Source organism: Neophocaena asiaeorientalis, unplaced genomic scaffold (genome assembly GCF_003031525.2).
Source record: "Neophocaena asiaeorientalis asiaeorientalis breed wild unplaced genomic scaffold, Neophocaena_asiaeorientalis_V1.1 scaffold828, whole genome shotgun sequence".
Classification (NCBI taxonomy): domain Eukaryota; kingdom Metazoa; phylum Chordata; class Mammalia; order Artiodactyla; family Phocoenidae; genus Neophocaena; species Neophocaena asiaeorientalis.
The window spans coordinates 546,117-563,262 of record NW_020175443.1 but is presented as its reverse complement, the minus strand read 5'-3'; the positions used below and the strand labels follow the sequence as shown (position 1 = coordinate 563,262).

The window sequence follows — 17,146 nt, the reverse complement described above, 5'->3', positions numbered from 1 at the left end:
TGAAGACCGTTGTCCTCAAGGTAGCATCCCTGACCCCAGCCCACTAAACACAGTGTCCCCCCACACACACACCATTGCCTGCCTGGCGGTGCCTCACAATGCCCACTGGGCCACCCAGGGCAGTACCCCTGCCCCCAGACTCCCGCCTAGACCAGAGCTGAGGAGGGAGGAAGCTGGCAAGGTCGGCTGCACCAGCTTTGAGCCTTTGTTCTTGATCCTGGTGCAGCAGGAGACATTGGAAGGTTTTAAGCAGGGACGAAGCAGATTTGCACTTGATAGCGATCCTCTGGCCACCGTGTGGAGGCCGGACTGGAAAGGCTAGAGCAGAAGCAAGGAGCCGGTGGGGAGACTGGCAGGAGTTGGCTGATGGCTGCCGGACAGCAAGGCACTTGTAGGGGTGGAAAGGAGGCTGGACTGGAGGCTGGCGTGGCAGGACGTGGCAGGACATGGGGCTGGTGGGGAGGGGGATTCCAGCTGGAACAGTGGGCAAGGGGCAGGGTGAGTGAAGGAGAGCTGAGTTCGGGGTGTGAGAACATGTGGGCCTGGCACTAAGGAGAGCACAGTGTGGGCCAGGCTTTTAGCCTCAAGGAAGCTGCCAGAGGGGACAGATGTGGCCTGATCCCTCACAACACTCAGGTCACACATCATGTCTGCCGCTTCGTTCCCAGCCAGAGCCGCTGTCTATTCCAAGGTCCCCTCCCCAAAGCAGGACACAGCAGGGCTTCAGGAGCACAGGGACATCTCCCTCATGACTGGGGAGCTATGAGCCAGCACCTGCCCTGCCCTGCCCACTACACCACAGTGGTGGTGGCCAGAGTCCCCAGCCAGGATTCCTGGCAGGATCTGGGCCTGAGGGGCCCCCAGCAGACGGCAAGTCTAGTGCTAGCAACCACACACTTCCGTGCTGGGTACTGCATGAACATGGCATGGCCACCATCCCACTAAGTCCTCTCAGCAGCCTTATGATGCTGTTATTCCCATTTTTGCAATTGAGAAATCTGAGTGCTTTTTCCTAAGGTCACATAGCTGGTAAGTGACAGAGTCTGGAACTAAATGTAGGGCTGTGGCACCAAAGCCTCTGCCCCCAACCCTTATGCGATCTTTTTGTTTTTCTTTAAAGATTTAATTTCATTTATTTTTGGCTGCATTGGGTCTTCGTTGCTGTGCACAGGCTTTCTCTAGTTGTGGTGAGCGGGGGCTACTCTTCATTGTGGTGTGAGGGCTTCTTTTTGCAGTGGCTTCTCTTGTTGCACAGCACGGGCTCTAGGTGCGCGGGCTTCAGTAGTTGTGGTTTGCGGGCTCTAGAGCCAGGCTCAGTAGTTGTGGTTCACGGGCTTAGTTGCTCCGCAGCATGTGGGATCTTCTCGGACCAGGGCTCGAACCCGTGTCCCCTGCATTGGCAGGCGGATTCTTAACCACTGCGCCACCAGGGAGGTCCCCCTTATGTGATCTTAAAGTGTTTAAGAACCTCAGTGTGCCTATCTTAATGTCAGGGGTTGTCAGAATCAGCTGGCCCTCGGGGAGCTTGCCCTCTACATGTGGGTTCATTTTAACAGGTATTATCACTGCTTTGTCTTAGTGGAGGGCCAGATGAGTGTACCAACTGCAAGGAGAGGTGAGGGGAATCCCAGGTTAGGAGTAATCAGGGCAGGCTGCCTGGAGGAGGAGTCCTTGCAACATGGGCAGGACTTTCTCCCTCCTGCTACCGTAGTCACAGGCGGGTTCTGGGATATGGGTGTGCTCTCCCTCCAGAAGCAGTGGCTGTGCGGTCTACATTTTCCTGACAGCGCTGTGACTACCTCGAATAGTTTGTCCTGCGTGCATTCCCCGCTCCTCCTGGTCAAGGGGAATGAGGCTCTCTGTACAAGAACTTGGAGTTCCTCAAGCACTTGGGCCAGTGGATGCTGACAGTTCTAGACTCCATGAACCTACAATGACCAAGAGAGATGAGGTCCCCACCCTCGGCAGTCAGGATGGTGACAGTGCCAGAAAGAGCCAGTTCTGTAAGAACCTGGGAAAGGAAGCCAGGCTCCTTGGAGGGGCAGGGAGCAGGGAAGTCACCGTGGGAGCCCTCTGAGTGCTGTGTGCCAAATCACAGCTCATGGCTAAAGCCATGAGATTCTGCCCTCACAGATTTGTCTGGGGGAAGCAAAGCATGATCAGAGTTAGCAATTAGGATGGGGTTAGGGTGGGGCATGCTTTCCAAGCAGAGGGAACAGTGTGTGTGTGAGGACCAGAGCCCAGGGAGAGCAGGGCACCAGGCCTCGGAGGCCGTGGGCAGTGGAAGCATTGCAGGATTGAGGGGGTTCAAGGGTGCTGTGATCTGATTTGCATTGTAAAAGATGGCTTTGGCTGCTGTGGAAATTGGGGATAGAAGAATTGGGCAGCTATGCGGGTGGCTGCCATCTTACCTGAGGAACTCTGATGGTGGCTCAGACACAAGCAGTGCCTGTGGAGAGGGGAGAGCAGAGAACGTGGTGGCAGATGGGAGGAGGTGGTGTTGACAGGACCTGAGCTGCATGACCATGGGGGTCATGGGTGGGCTGAGGGCTGGTGCCCAGATGCTCTGGTTCCTGGCGTTGGCGACTTGCGAGACAGTGGGGCGTTCACTGACACAGGGCACCTGGAGAAGCTGGCCTGGGGCGGGGCTGTGAGCTGTCCTGGTGAGAATGGCAACTTGAGAGGCATTTGCGCGTCCACAGGATGGCCCCCACTGGTGTCCCTCACGGGCAGAGCTTTTAATTCATGCTGTTCGCTTAGCAAACGTTCCCTGCATACCAATCTCACACCAGGCTCTGAGCCAAGGATGCAAAGACAGAAAAGCAGAGCCCTCCCCTCGAAGAGCTGTCTGGGGACCGAGAAGACAGTTTATTTGCTAAAACGTCACTGCAGCGGGAGCCTGGAGAAGGCTTCAGGAGGAGGTGGGCTTGAGCTGAGACTCGGATGACAAGGGCAGCCAAGCAAGCAGCAGAAGACCTGCCAGGCGAGGGGTGCTCTTAGTACTGTCCTTGGTCAGGCCAGTTTGTACAATTAAAGGCCAGCCCTGCCTTCTGTGAGGAAGGGCAGGCTGTGACAGCCAGGGAGGCCTCAGGCTCTGGCTGAGGCCCAGAGTGCCCTTGGCTCTCGACTCTCCTTGGCTCGTCAGGAGGCTGGCAGGGCCCGCTTGTCTCATCGCTTTCCTCAGCCCTGCTTCTGAGTCATCCTTCTCTGACCTCCGGAGACTCAGCTCAGCCTTGGGCTCACCAGGTTCCTCCCTGCCCTGCGCTGCTCCAGCACGTGGCCACACGGCTTGGGGGTCCTGGGCAGGCTGTGCAGGAGCCTTCCTCCCATCCCACGGTTCACATGGTCGTCCCCTGATGGTAAAGGCAGGTGTGATCAATCTGAGAGGCCCCTTTAGGTGTGAGGGAAAGGGGGTGGGGGAAGGACCCTCACGTGGGCTATGGAGTTGGGGACATGGTGAACACCAGCCCCCATCCCATCGTCTTCCCCGCAGGTCTGGCTCCCAGCTATGAAGGCCAAAGGATTGGAGATCTCAGGTACCTTCACCCGCCAGGTGGGGTCCATCTCCATGGACCTGCAGCTGACCAACAAGGCCTTGCAGGTCATGACCGACTTCGCCATCCAGTTCAACCGCAACAGGTGAGCTCCCTGAGGCCAGCCTGCTGAGACCCCATGCTGGTGACTGCAGGCAGGCGCTGAGGACTGTGGGCCTGGAGCCTCTTTCTGGTGAAGGAGGATATTCCTCACAACCACAGCTCAGGCCAAAACTCTCTAAAGCAGTGATTTTTCCCCACAGTAACCTCTTTATGTGGACACCAAAGTATGAGGTGGAGGGGCAGCGCACCTCCCTTTATTTTTGCCTTCCCCCACTGCCCCGGGGGCATTTTACTGACATAATCTCCAGATCTGAGCAGCTCCCGTCTCAGGAGTCTCTAAGAAGGAGGATGGGGAGTGGGCCTGGCCGCCAGCCTCCCCCATGTGGCAGGATTAAACCACCAGACAGGGTCTGCTCCAGGCCCTAACCCCTACCAGGTCCCCTGTCAGCAGGGAAGTTCTCCTGTCTGGCACCATCAGGGTCTTCATGGACCAGGCCAGCTAGGCCAGGGCTCTCTGGGGGACCCCAGCAGCCTCTCCTGATGATCCTTCTTCCTGAGCGGCTCTAGTGATGAGCAAACTGAGCCTCTAAGAAGTTGACTGAAGGGGCTGTTTCCTCAGGGAGAGCCTGTGGGCCAGTGGTTTCCGACCCTCTGTCAGACCAGGGAGACCCTAGAGGCCACAGAAACACTCCAGTGTCTTTTACGCTCTTGGGCATCCTCCTGATTTGCTCACATGCTGCTATACCAAGAAGCAGGGCTTTTCTGAATCTCTGTGGCCATCTTATGATCTAGCCAGTTCTGGCCCAGACAGTAAAACCCAGTGTCTCGTTTGGGATGGTCACATCCCTCCTGGGAGATGGAGGTTGGTCACTGAGAGTTGGGCAGTCACAGAGTTTTCAAATTAAAAGAAGCTTAAAGGCCCCCTGGTTTGTTTTGTTTTGTTTTTTCCCCTGGTTTTAAATGGAGCTTCTTGAGGGCAGGGCAGGGGCACTCTTACCTGGGCCTGCCCAGCACCTCACCCAGAGGAGAAAGAGGAACAGAGATGGGCTTCAGGCCTTCAGCTGTCCCAGATTTCTCTTCCTGTTCCTGTGGCCATTGAGGGGTGGGAAGTGGGGGTCAGGAGCTTGTCCTTCAGGCCTGGGTCTGGGCCTGGGATGAGGCCGGCTCACTGGAGAGGCTTCTCGCCAGCTGCTGCCCAGGCTCCGGAGCCCCAGGAGCCTACCTGTCCTGTGTCAGCACCTGTTCCCCTGCCACCCCCACGGGGGCTTGTCTCTCCCCAGCTTTGGCCTGGCCCCCGCCGCCCCCCTCCAGGTCCATGCGCCGCTCAGCCCCAACCAGACTGTGGAGATCTCCCTGCCTCTCAACACGGTGGGCTCAGTCATGAAGATGGAGCCTCTGAACAACCTCCAGGTGTGTTCCAGGCAGGGCTTGCCACCCCAGTCCTTACCCACCTGCCCCGGGGAGGAGCCTGGGGGAACCGTCTGGGGCCTGGCTGGTGCTGGCAAAGGGCTGTCTGTGGAATCTTGCTCTTAGACACAGACTGGGGGCAGGGATGGGGAGTGGGGAGGCCGGTGGGAGGGGGTGTTGGGCATGGCTACCAGGGAAGTCATGAGAGGGAACCTGCTCAGGTGGGCTCACAGGGAGCAGGCACTTCCTGGGGCCTTAGGGTGTCGAGCATCAGGGACTAATCGGGGACCCCCTTGTTCCTAGGTGGCCGTAAAGAACAACATTGACGTCTTCTACTTCAGCACCTTGTACCCGCTGCACATCCTCTTTGTGGAGGATGGGAAGATGGGTGAGTCATGAGGGTGCCCCTGGGATCCCTAGAACAGATGGATTGGCTTTGCCCCACGATAGAGTCCATGAGTCACCGGCTCCCCTGCAGAGTCTGGAGTGAGGGTCACAACTTCACCGGGGCCCCCAGGGTCTTATCTGGCCAGCTCTGCCCCTCAGTCTTGCCTGCAGCCTCTAGACAGTCGTCACATGGGCCCCCCGAGGCAGGGAGCCTCGGCCATGTGTCACACCTGATGCCCATCCCCTGTGCCCCAGCTGGAACCCCTGGGAAGACTCATCCCAGCACCCAGAGGGCATGGAGCACTTTGCCCACGACACCTCTGTCACATCAGAAGCTCTGTACACCGCTGTGACTAATGAGCAGGGTGCTCGGCTCCAGAGCAGCAGGAGGTCGGATGTGGGTGGTAGTGGGGAGAGCTTCGAGGCCCAGAGGCAGGAACCCTGGGTCTTTTGGGAACAGCACAAGTGGCCACCCTCACAGAGCTCAGGGTTTGCTCAGGGAAGCAGGAGGGGCTGTGGCAGAGCCAGTCCTGTCCTCAGCTGCAAGGTGGCACTGCCCCCCGACCCACTTCCTGCTGAGGGTTATAGGATCCCACCTCTACCCCTCCAGACCGGCAGATGTTCCTGGCCACGTGGAAGGACATTCCCAATGAGAACGAAGCCCAGTTCCAGATCAGAGACTGCCCCCTGAATGCGGGTAGGACTCCTGAGCCCCGCCCCCACTCCATGCTGCCCCTCGCCTGTGCCCCAGGCCTCCCCATCTCTGACTGGGGGCCTTTTGACCCCCAGAGGCCGTGAGCAGTAGGCTGCAGAGCAGCAACATCTTCACCATCGCCAAGAGGAACGTGGAGGGCCAGGACATGCTTTACCAGTCCCTCAAGCTGACCAATGGCATCTGGGTGCTGGCGGAGCTGCGCATCCAGCCCGGCAACCCCAGCTTCATGGTGAGGGCCCCCGCTCCTGCCTGCTTGCCATGTGGCCTCTGCCTTCCTATCTGGGCAGCCTCTCCCGTCCCCCTCCTTCCCGGGCCAGGGGTCGGCCCTGATCGGGGGGCACTCTAGCCTAGCTGAGCTGGGATCCCTTTGAGCCTGGCATTGGAGGATCATCAGAATTCTGACCTTAGAAAGCTTTCAACTCAGTCCCATCTAGTTTCTCAGATAAGACACCAAATTGGGTCTCAGAACAGTGAGTTGGACCAGAAGATTCTGTAAAATTGGGCCCTGTGAGGTGGCCCAGTTGGCCCAAGGCCCGTCTGACTGGGAAGTGGCTCCGCTGGGCCCCGGCCCTGGCCCTCCGGCTCTTCCCCACCTGAGTGTCCTCCTGGGAGGACGTAGATTCTGAGCAACTCATCCTTCCTGACCTTTGAGTCAGACCTCAGTCAGGACGTGCCTTCCCAGAGGCCAAGCCGCTGTTCCAGGCCCCAGAGAGTCCAGACTTTGCTTCTCCCTGCACCCAAGTCTCGGGCAGGCATGACCCTCCAGAGACTGCTCCCTGGGCTCCGCTGGTGGTGTGGGCGCAGAGGTCGGGTGGGGCCTCGGCGGTGGCTTCGGTGGTGGTAATTTCCGTCTCCCTGTGTTCGGTTGCTGCATGTCCACCTTCCCTGCTGGTGCCCGTGGTGCAGGACTTGGAGGTTAGCGGATTGCTTTTCTCTTCCTCTTCCCCTCCATCCTCCCAGCCATACCTCGCACACCCCATCTCTTGGCCCGGCTCTCCTGAGTTGGCCTCACCCCGCTGCTCCCCAAAGCCGGGCAGACATGCATGCAGGCTGCAGGCAGGAGGATTGGCTGCCCTGTGCTCCCCAGCCTGGTGCCTTCACTTCACACAGTCAGTGTGCACAGAGCCCTTCAGAGGAGACTGGGACCCTGACTGCTAGAGCGCCACATGCCCCTCCCCCTTCCCAACGGCCCCCTTCAGAGCAGTGATGTTGGCAGGAGGGGTGGCTGCGCTTGTCTCCGCTGCCAGGGCTCTCCAGGCTCTTCCCACAGTTAGAGCCGAGCCAAGTCTGATGTGCCTGCTTCCTGTGCAAGAAACCAGAAAGACCACCCAGCGTCCCCATGGCCTCTCTCCTGGCCCCAAACCTCCTCTGCCCTCCATGGGCTCTGGGGGGCCTGGCAGCTCTGCAGGGTGCGGCCAGCACTGCCTGGCAGCCTCGGGCTCGTGATTCACGCTGCAGAGGGCCATGGTGGTGGGCGGACAGCAGGCATGTGGGCTGCGAGTAAATTTGGTCCCCACCCAGCTGGCTGCAGCGGCCGCCCCCTCACCTAAACCACACAGCTGCCCCAGCCGCTGCTGCAACCAGGCCACGTGTGCACACCACCCTCTCCCATCTGGTTCCCTCCTTCTCTGCCTTCCCCGCCTGTTCCTTCCCAGCCCTGGAAAGGAGCTCTGGGAATGAGCGCTCCCTGTCCCCCGACCCCTCTCTCCCTGCAGCTGTCCCTGAAGTGCCGAGCACCGGAGGTGTCCCAGCACGTGTACCAGGCCTATGAGACCATCCTCAAGAACTGAGGCCCCGTCCAGCATCCGCTCCAGCCTTCCACCAGCCGCGTCAAGGAGCCCCCTGGGAGGTGGCAGCACCTCCTTCTCCCGGGAGGGGCCGGGCGAGGCTCCTGGCACCCACGGGCTTCCCTGGTTCTGACAGTAGGGCCTGCCGGGGTCCTCGGGATACTCGCGTGCTTGAGACCCCCCTCTTTCCATTGCTGCTGACGTTTAGAGTCAGGTGAGGAGGGGACCAAAGGAGCCAGCGCGGCACAAGAGCTGGACGGGGAGATCCAGGGTTCTTCTCTTGCTTTTCCCAGCACCTGAGGGCGAGCACGCAGTTCCCTCCTCGGCTCCCAGCCCAGGAAGCCCCCTGCCCCAGTCTCTCTTGGGGTGGTGTTAGTCTCTCTTGGTGGTGCCCTCCTCACCGCCCCTCTCTTGGGATGGACCCTGGCAGGCATCCTGGTGTGTGTGGAGGGTCCACTGGGTACCAGGAGAGCTGCTCTGTCAGGGCCTGGGGCTCCCAGGGCCTACAACCCCACCCTCCCGAGCACTGAGCCGCTCGGGGAAGACCATGCAGAAGCTCCCAGAGCCCCTCCTGGGCTCCTGCTCCCCTGGCAGACACGCCCGCCCGCTCCCCCTCTTGCCCGTGAGGACGGTCTCTGCCTCTGATACATTCCTCGATGTGTCCAGGGTTCCTGGAGCGGAGACACGGCTGAGAGGTGGGGCATGTGGGCGAGCGTGGTGCATCCTGTCTGGGGTTTCTCCTTAGCATCTGCTGCCCCCCTCCTGGCCTCCTTCAGTTGTGTCTGACAGAGCATTAGGTTTTCCTGTTACTGCTGTTTAATAATAAAGAAAGATTCTGCTTTTGGCAATCACGGACACTTTTTTCCTCTTCCACCAAATGTCAGAATTAAAAACTGCTTCCAAGTGGTTGAGGATGGTTTTCTTGAGCCCTGCAGTAACGATGTCTAATATATATAAATAGAGACTATATATTGTATGTTTACTCTTATTTTCAGAAAGAGAAAGTGAATAAAAATGATGACATCAAGTGTGTTCCTGGCCAGTGTGTCAGGTCCTGAGGCTCTTCTGGGCAGGGTCCTGGATCTCCTGGGGTCCAGGGTCAAGGGCTTGAGCTGTGTCAGCCCCTGCCTAGCCCTGCTGACAGTACCTTTCCCTCTCTTGTCCTTGGAAACTGCCTGCTGAGGCCTGCTGGTCTCCCAGCACCTCTCCCACCCTTGATCCCAGCTCCACCCGAGCCCACGCCGTCTTGCCTTTAGATGCTGGGAGGGCCGAGCCCATCTTGGTTTTCCTCAGCTCCTGGGAGCGGCAGGGAGGCCCAGCACCAGGCCTGTCTGGGCGGGCTGTTCCCCGCCCTGCATCTGCAGCAGCCTCCCCAGCCACCACCAGGGACACCTCATGTGGCCCCAGTTCTGGCACTGGCCTGGCTCCCGGGGTGGGGAGGGAGGTGGGGGGACTCTGGGCAGGGTTCTGTGGGCAGAGCTGCCAGTGGGTTCTCAGTGCCTCGTGGCTGGTGGGCCCTCAGCCCCTTCTTGCCATGGCCACTCCCTGCACCCTGCCCATGCTGGACACACTGCTGTAGGCATTGTTAGGGGCGCCTGGCCTTCCACTGCCCCACCTCTGACCCCTGGGGTGTCACCATACTGCCCTGGGACCCCAGAGTCTAGAACCAACCAAGGCCCCTGACCGCACAACCCCAGTTCTCGCCTCACCTGAAAGTCCCCAGCTCAGAAGGCCACACACAAACGCAGCTGGAGTCCCCTCCGTCTGTGGACTCAGCGCAGCCTGCCCTGTCACCTGCTGTCCTGACCTGCTGAGGCCCAACGCCCACCCAGCCTTGTGAGTGCACTGCTGTCCCCAGTGGGGCAATGATGAGGCCCAGGACCAAGCCCCTGAGGTGAGGGGGAAGTGCCAGTGAGGAACGCTGTCCTGGCCAGACAGAGGCCCTTGGACCGTCATCGGACACCTTGGGTTCGTGTGCTCAGGCCTCAGGCGGTCGTGGGAGGAAACTTACCATGATTTTGTCCCTCTCCAGCTTTCCTGTCCCTCCCTCACCCCAGTGACACCCATCGCATGCTTTCCCCAGTCCTGGTGTGCTCAGGTGTCCTTATTCTCAGCTCTCTATGCTTCTCAGGGGCCTTGGCATCTTTTGCAGAAGATTCTCCAGGGTCCTGAGCCTTCCCAGCCAGTCGGGGAATTCAACACAGCAACTAGTTATTTGAGAGGGTCCAACAAACACCCAGGGGCCTGATGGGTTCCCTGTGTGCCAGACACCCTGCCAAGGCCTGCGGCGTGACCTCATTGTACATTTTTTTTTTTTTTTTATTTTTTTTTTTTTTTAATTTTTTTTTGCTGTGTTTTCAGTAGTTGTGGCACACGGGCTTAGTTGCTCCACTGCATGTGGGATCTTCCCAGACCTGGGCTCGAACCCATGTCCCAGGCATTGGCAGGCGGATTCTTAACCACTGCGCCACCAGGGAAGCCCCTGTACATTTTTTTTATCTTCAACTAGTGGTTTGTTTTATGGAGAGAGTGATTCTGGACCACGGTGAGATCAGTCACACAAAGGATAAAGTTTTCCCTTCCACACTTCCTCAGTTTTATTTTCCTCCCTAGAGGCAAAGTTCGTTGCTACATTTTGGTTTTCCAGGAATAATTCTGTGCCTGTATAAAGCAAATCCAGGGACGTGTTTACTAAATAAATAGCACACCCTAGACGCTACCAGCACTTTGCTTTATTTACCTATCAGTACAAATAGAGCCACCTTGGAATTTCTTGTGCAGATGGGCTGGTGTCTGCAGATGGACATTCTGGCTGTTTCCATCTTCTGGAGTCCAAGCAAAGGTGCAGTGAATATCTTTCTAGACATCCTTGCTCGTAGACACAAATGCAGCTATAGGATCTAGCCCCAGAATTGCTGGACCAGAGGGTATAAGCATTTCACATTTTAAATTTTCTTGTTTTGAAAAGGTAATGCATTCACATGGTTCAAAATCCGAAAGGCAAAAAGAATGTAGAAGTGAAATAATCCTTCTCATTCCTCTCCCTAAAGAGACCAGTGTTACCTTCCAAAGAGACTCAATGACGTCTAATACGATTTTTTCCCTTTTTATACACAAAGAGTAGCATGGAATACACCCTGATCTGCATCGTACTTGTATCTTGGAGACTTTTCCATTATTAGCCCATTATAGAGAGCGGCCTCATGCCTTTATATAACAGCCGTGTGGTTTTCCATTGAATGGAGGCACCATGATGAACCAGTCCTCGCCGTGATGTCCTCTTAATTGTGTCTTTGGTGGTGTTGGTGCAACTGATACTGCAAAGAACATTCATTTTCATGTCAGTAAATTCCTCAGACTGAAATTGCTGGTTCGAAGGTAGGTGCGTTCATCATTTTGATAGCTACTGCTAAAACTTCTCTAGTTTACAGCCCCACCAACCAGAAATGTGAAGCCTGTTTCCCCACACCCTCACACACTCAGCATATCGCGGTGTGTTTAAGTGACGGGCAAAAAACTGTACCTTACTGTGTTTTAAACATGCCTCCATTCGTGTGTTTTTGAGCCATTTGTGTGTCCTTTTCTGTGAGCCGTTTTCATGTTTGTTGCCCTTTTTTGACATGGTTATCGGTCCTTTTCTTCCCGATTTGTCGTTATTTCTCCCCATTTTGTTAGTTTTTACTTTTCCATGCTGAAATTGTGTTGGGCATTGTCTTCTTTTAATCTCTTCTTCCTTTTTTTTTTTTTTCTTATAAATTTATTTATTTATTTTTGGCTGTGTTGGGTCTTCGTTGCTGTGCGCGGGCTTTCTCTAGTTGCGGCAGGCGGGGGCTACTCTTCGTTGCGGTGCGCGGGCTTCTCGTGGCAGTGGCTTCTCTTGTTGTGGAGCACGGGCTCTAGGCGTGTGGGCTTCAGTAGTTGTGGCACGTGGGCTCAGTAGTTGTGGCTCGCGGGCTTAGTTGCTCTGCAGTATGTGGCATCTTCCTGGACCAGGGCTTGAACCCGTGTTCCCTGCTTTGGCAGGTGGACTCTTAACCACTGCACCACCAGGGAAGTCCTAATCTCTTCTTTCTTTCCAGTGCTTGTCTTATCTCAGTTTTTGCATTTTGAGCCTGTTCCATGTGGGCTTTATGTTAGGAACGAGGTAGGGATTCAACTTTCTTTTCCCAGATGGTTATGTAGTTGTTTCCACACCATTTACTGTATAATTCATCTTTTCCCCACAGATCTGAAATATCATTTGTATCATATACTAAATTTCCACATATATATCAGTGCTTTTCTGGACTCTGTTCAGTACCAAAGAATTTGTCTATTCATCGGTCATTGCATTTGTTTCTGTTTGTTTTTGTTTTTGTTTGGCTGTATCATGTGGCTTGTGGGATCTTCCCCAACCAGATATTGAACCCAGGCCATGGCAGTGAAAGTCCAGAATCCTAACCACTAGGCCACCAGAGAACTCCCCACCACTGAGTTTTTAAAAAAGTATTGTACCTTTATATTTTCATAATTTATAGTACCCTCTTATTCACCCTTTTGGTCCCATTTGAACTTTAGAACTAAGTTTCTTTTTTTTTAATGATGGTATTATTTTTGTTTGGATCACATCAAATGTTTATATTAACTTATGGAGAATTGACATCCTCAAAACGATGTGAGGATAATAATATTAATCTGGACTTCCCTAGTGGCACAGTGGTTAAGAATCTGCCTGCCAACGCAAGGGACACAGGTTCGAGCCCTGGTCTGGGAAGATCCCACATGCCGTGGAACAACAAACAAATAAACAAAATAAATAAATTTTTTAAAAACCCAAAACAAATAATAATAATATTAATCTGTACATCCAAATATAGGAGTAGATGCCTTTCCATTGGTTCATGCTTTCTTTTACATCTCTATAACCTTTTTTTTTTTTTTTTTTTTTTTTTTTACCCGTGTCTCCTGCATTGGCAGGTGGATTCTTAACCACTGCTCCACCAGGGAAGTCCTCTATAACCTTTTAAGTTTTCTTCATTTAAAAGTTCTTGCATGCGGAATTCCCTGGCAGTCCAGTGGTTAGGACTCGGCGCTTTCACTGCCAGGGCCCGGGTTTGATCCCTGCAAGCTGTGGTGTGCCAGAAAAAAAAAAAAATTCTTGCATGCACATTTATTCTTCATAGATACATGAGTTTTTTCTATTTTTTTGTTCCTTTTGTAAATGGGATCTTTTCTATTCTTTTCTATATATATAATGTTTATGATGTAAATGTTTATTAATATATAATACACAAGAATAAGAATAATATATATTTATAATATAAAATAACAAATTATATAACATATAATTTTAAAACTAAACTCCAGACTTTATTCAGTTTTCATTAGTTTTCCCACTCATGTCCTCGTTCTGTTCCCGGATCCCACGTTCCATGTGGTTGTCATGTTTCCTGAGTCTCCTTAGGTCTGTGATAGTTTCTGAGACTTTCTTTGTTTGTCATGACCTTAACCATTCTGAGGAGTGCTGGTCAGGTATTTTGTAGACTGTCCCTCAACTTGGGTCTGTCTGATGTTTTTCTCACAGTTAGACTGGGGTTACAGGTTTTTAGGAAGGAGACAAGGGAGGCGCCCTTCTCGTCCCATCATATCAGGGGTCCACGCTATCGACGTGAGTCATCGCCGTCACATCAGCCTGGATCACTTGGCCGAGGTAGTGTTTCCAGTGGTCTCCACTGTGAAGTTACTTTCTCCCCTTTCCACACACTGTTCAGAAGCAAGTCACGAAGTGCAGCCTACACTCGGGAAAGAGCGTGGGGGCAGGGAGCAGCTACATAAAATGTTTAGAATTCTTCTGTAAGGAAAATTTGTTTCTTCTCCTGCATTTATGTATTAATTCAATCATTTTATATCAGTTTGGACTCATGGATATTTATTTTATAATTTGGGTTTAATCCAAAAGTGCATTATTTATCTTGTTGCTTAAATTTTTTAAGCTTTGGCTATTGGGAGCTCTTTCAAGTAGGCTCTGTGTCTCTTTGACATGCCCCCATCCTTTGGCTTCTTTTGAGCACTTCCTTACTTTCCAGTACTATAAGATGCTCCAGGCTCATCTTTTATTCATCCTGCTCCAACCCTAGCATCAGCCATTTTCCAGGAAGCCTGGAGAACAGAATTAGAAACCAAGATCTGGGTGCTGGGTGTGTGTGCTGCTCTTGGGGTGGCACTTCTAGGCCCTTTCGGCAGACAGAACTAGGAAATATCTGTCTACATACTTACCTCTGTGTACACACATATGCCTCCGTTATAGTTGGTAAACTAGCATATAAAATGAAATTATTTTATATGTACAAACTTAGTCCCCCCACCAGCCTTACTAAATTGTCTTGTTTTCCTCTTTGTATCATCTCATTTCATCCCACAACAACTATATGAAGTCAAGACCATCATTATCCCCTTTAGAGAAGGAAACTGAGGTTCAGAGAGCTTAAATAACTTGTGCAGATGACACCCCTCCAGGAAGGAGGTTTCAAACCCTAGAGGTCTCACTCCAGAGGCCTGGAAGCCCTGCCCTGTGCTGCCTCCTTGTGTCCTGATGGTTACAAAAACCCATGGCATTCAAGGGGCTGACCGGCTACAATCAATGGGCAGTCTTACGATGGCCACCAAGGACCCACCGTGCTTGAGGCATCCAAATGGTAAGGGTTTCCCCCATCAGGACTCTGGGGGAGTGAGTTAAGCTGGGACAAGTGATTAACAGGCAGGACAGACTATGATTAATGGTCAGTGGACTGATGCAGATGGCTGGGTGAGAGGAGTCCAGAGCAAATACCCCTGGGAGCTGGACGTGGTCCACGGTGCTCAACCCCAGAGAAGGTCTGGAATCAGGCCGGATGGGAAGAAACCTTTTGGGCAAATGTCAGGCAGCGGCCAACAGGCAGCCCGAGTTCTCTGGCTAGCTAGTCTTTGGGAAGCCTGGCCCTGGGCGGCCCACTTCTGTCTCAGCTCAGCTCCCACAGTGACAGGGGCTTCCTCAGAGTCCCTCCCTACAGGGCCCTAGGCTCCAGCTGACCTCCTCCTGAAGCCCTTCTGGTCTCTGAGCCCCAATGAAGTTGGGCTTCTCAGAAAGTCAGCTTCAGTGGCCTAAGGTCCTGGGTTCTGGTCCCTGTGCTGCCACTTTCCTGCTCATCCCTTTGGGCCTCAATGAGCATAGCTACAGTCAAGGCTTGGCACATCACAGGTCCTTTTTTTTTTTTTGGCTGCACCTTGTGGCTTGTGGGATCTTAGTTCCCCGACCAAGGATCGAACCCATGCTCCCTGCAGTGGAAGTTTGGAGTCCTAACCACTGGACCACCAAGGAATTCCCCACAGGTCCTTGATAAATGGGAATGGCTGCTAGTGATACTGTTGGGAGACTTCCCTTGGGAATGTGTCACCCCTGTGGAGTGTGGACGACTTTGTGGGAGCTTTTGGACGTACTCTGCCCAGAGTATCTTCCGTCACTCCAAAAACCACACGCTGGGGCCCTGAGATGCCTCACACACAGCCCTGTCTGTGGTTCCCAAAGAAGCCCTACCCAAGAAAAGGGCTCTCTGTCAGAAAGTGAAGCAAGGAAGGTTTCCAGGACACCCAGAGCTGGCTCCCACGTGTGGGAGGGAGGGTGCTCCAGGCAGGGGCTGGTGGTCCCGAGTGCCCCAAGGAAGACCATAATGATGTCAGCCCCACACCCTGCTGAGTGCCAACAGGGAAAGTGGTGCCTAGTTTATTTACTCCCTGCCTTGTTCCCCAAAGGAACTGAGGCGGCTCACAAAACCCAGATGCCTGAAAAGTTAAAAAGTCAGAGGCGAAATCGGGTGAAGGGAAAAATCACAGCAGAAAGTAAAATAAAGCCAAGGGTCCCCACTCACTGGGCCTGAAGACCTGGAACACCTGTTAGATGTAGCCACAACTCTGGCTCTGCTCTCCCTAGTGGCTGAGAAGAGTGAAAGCAGACCCATATCCCTGATCCAGGTACCATCGCCTGCTCCCAGGAGGATGAACCCCACTCTCCACTTCAAGACTCAGCTCCTTCTCCCTCTCCCACTTCTCCCAGGCTAGGGTGGGCACGTTGTCTGTGCTCTTACAATTCCTGCATCCCATCCCTAGAACGTTCTCTCTTAAGGCAGGACTTTTTAAAAAACCTATCTCAGCATCCTGGCAAGCAGTAAGATTGGAGATGTTTGTTGAAGAGACAGATAAGAAAAACCCTTGTTCAGTGCAGAAACAGACATGCCTGTGCATTTCCCCCAGTACCTGGGCATCAGAGATGTGGGAGCCCCCCACTGTAGGGGGTAAGCAAGCAGAGGCAGAGGATGGGGCTGGTAAACCCAGACTTCCCAAGCCCTGATGCGGAAGGAGCTTCCGGCCAGCTCCAGGGAGGGATTTGGGCTCTGAGAGTCTGGCGTGGAGGCTGCAGGGTTTGAGGGAAGCTACAGTGGAGACTTAGGCAGAAAATTTGGCCTTAGCTATGACGAAGGTGGTGGTGTCGACCAATTTCTGGATCTTTCAGCATTGTTGGGACAGGGATTTGGGGCTGAGCTGCTGGGACCTGGTGCATGCCGGGTTCAGCACCCTCTGTCCCACGCCCCCCTCCATGATGCCATTTGACATGTTATTTAGTGCTGGCCATTTACCCCTGTGGGCAGGAGGGAGGTGGGAGAGCTCCTCAGAAGAGACCGCAGGGCGGCGGGTCAGGGGCCACCCACTGCCCCCCAACCTCGGAGAGTCCCCTCTCCAGCCTTAGGTTTCTTTTCCTCTCTCAGAGACACCAGGTTGAGGCTTTGATTCAAGGATCACATATCTTAGTATAGGGCTTGGCACGTAGTAGGTTCTCAAGAAACGGTGTCTGCGTTTGATGGATGTGGAGCAGAGCCGGCGCAGTGCGGCAACTCGTCCAAGGTCACACAGCTGGGCTGGATCCGACCCGGGCGCCCTGACTCCAGCGGGCCGGATTTGTGAGGAGCCAGCTTGGGGGAGCGGTGTTTGGAGGAGGGGACAAGGATGTGGGCGGGAAGGACTTCTATTTTGGAGCGGGTGACAGGAGTGCGGAACGCAGAGGGGGCTGGGTCCCTCCCCGGGCTTGCAGTGCCGCCCCCAGCGCCCCTCTCCGCCGCGGGACCCAAGCAGGGGGTCCGACCTCGGTGCCCCGCGCTGCGGGCGGCGCCTCCAGTCGCGTTGCGAGAGGAGGCCGTGTCTGTGCGCGGCGCGCTCGGTCTGTTCTCTTCCGAGCTTTGCACCCG

General features: G+C 54.4%; 1 protein-coding gene and 1 non-coding gene across 3 annotated transcripts in view; both read left to right on the top strand.

Annotated features, from left to right (window-relative positions):
* The window catches only part of AP1B1 (adaptor related protein complex 1 subunit beta 1), a 51,705-nt gene extending 42,965 nt beyond the window's left edge, over positions 1-8,740 (top strand). Inside the window, exons 16-22 of one of the 2 annotated variants that reach the window (XM_024767991.1) lie at positions 3,494-3,639; positions 4,877-5,006; positions 5,307-5,391; positions 6,001-6,087; positions 6,180-6,334; positions 7,012-7,020; positions 7,821-8,740. In XM_024767991.1, the coding sequence (XP_024623759.1) occupies positions 3,494-3,639; positions 4,877-5,006; positions 5,307-5,391; positions 6,001-6,087; positions 6,180-6,334; positions 7,012-7,020; positions 7,821-7,895 (687 nt within the window). In that variant the 3' untranslated portion in view covers positions 7,896-8,740. The remainder of the gene's footprint in view (positions 1-3,493; positions 3,640-4,876; positions 5,007-5,306; positions 5,392-6,000; positions 6,088-6,179; positions 6,335-7,011; positions 7,021-7,820) is intronic. The other variant, XM_024767992.1, reaches the window with a different exon arrangement.
* LOC112415188 (small nucleolar RNA SNORD125) lies at positions 4,117-4,213 on the top strand. The gene has a single exon (XR_003006291.1). It is a non-coding gene; the product is annotated as a small nucleolar RNA SNORD125 (small nucleolar RNA).
* Positions 8,741-17,146: the final 8,406 nt, after the last annotated feature.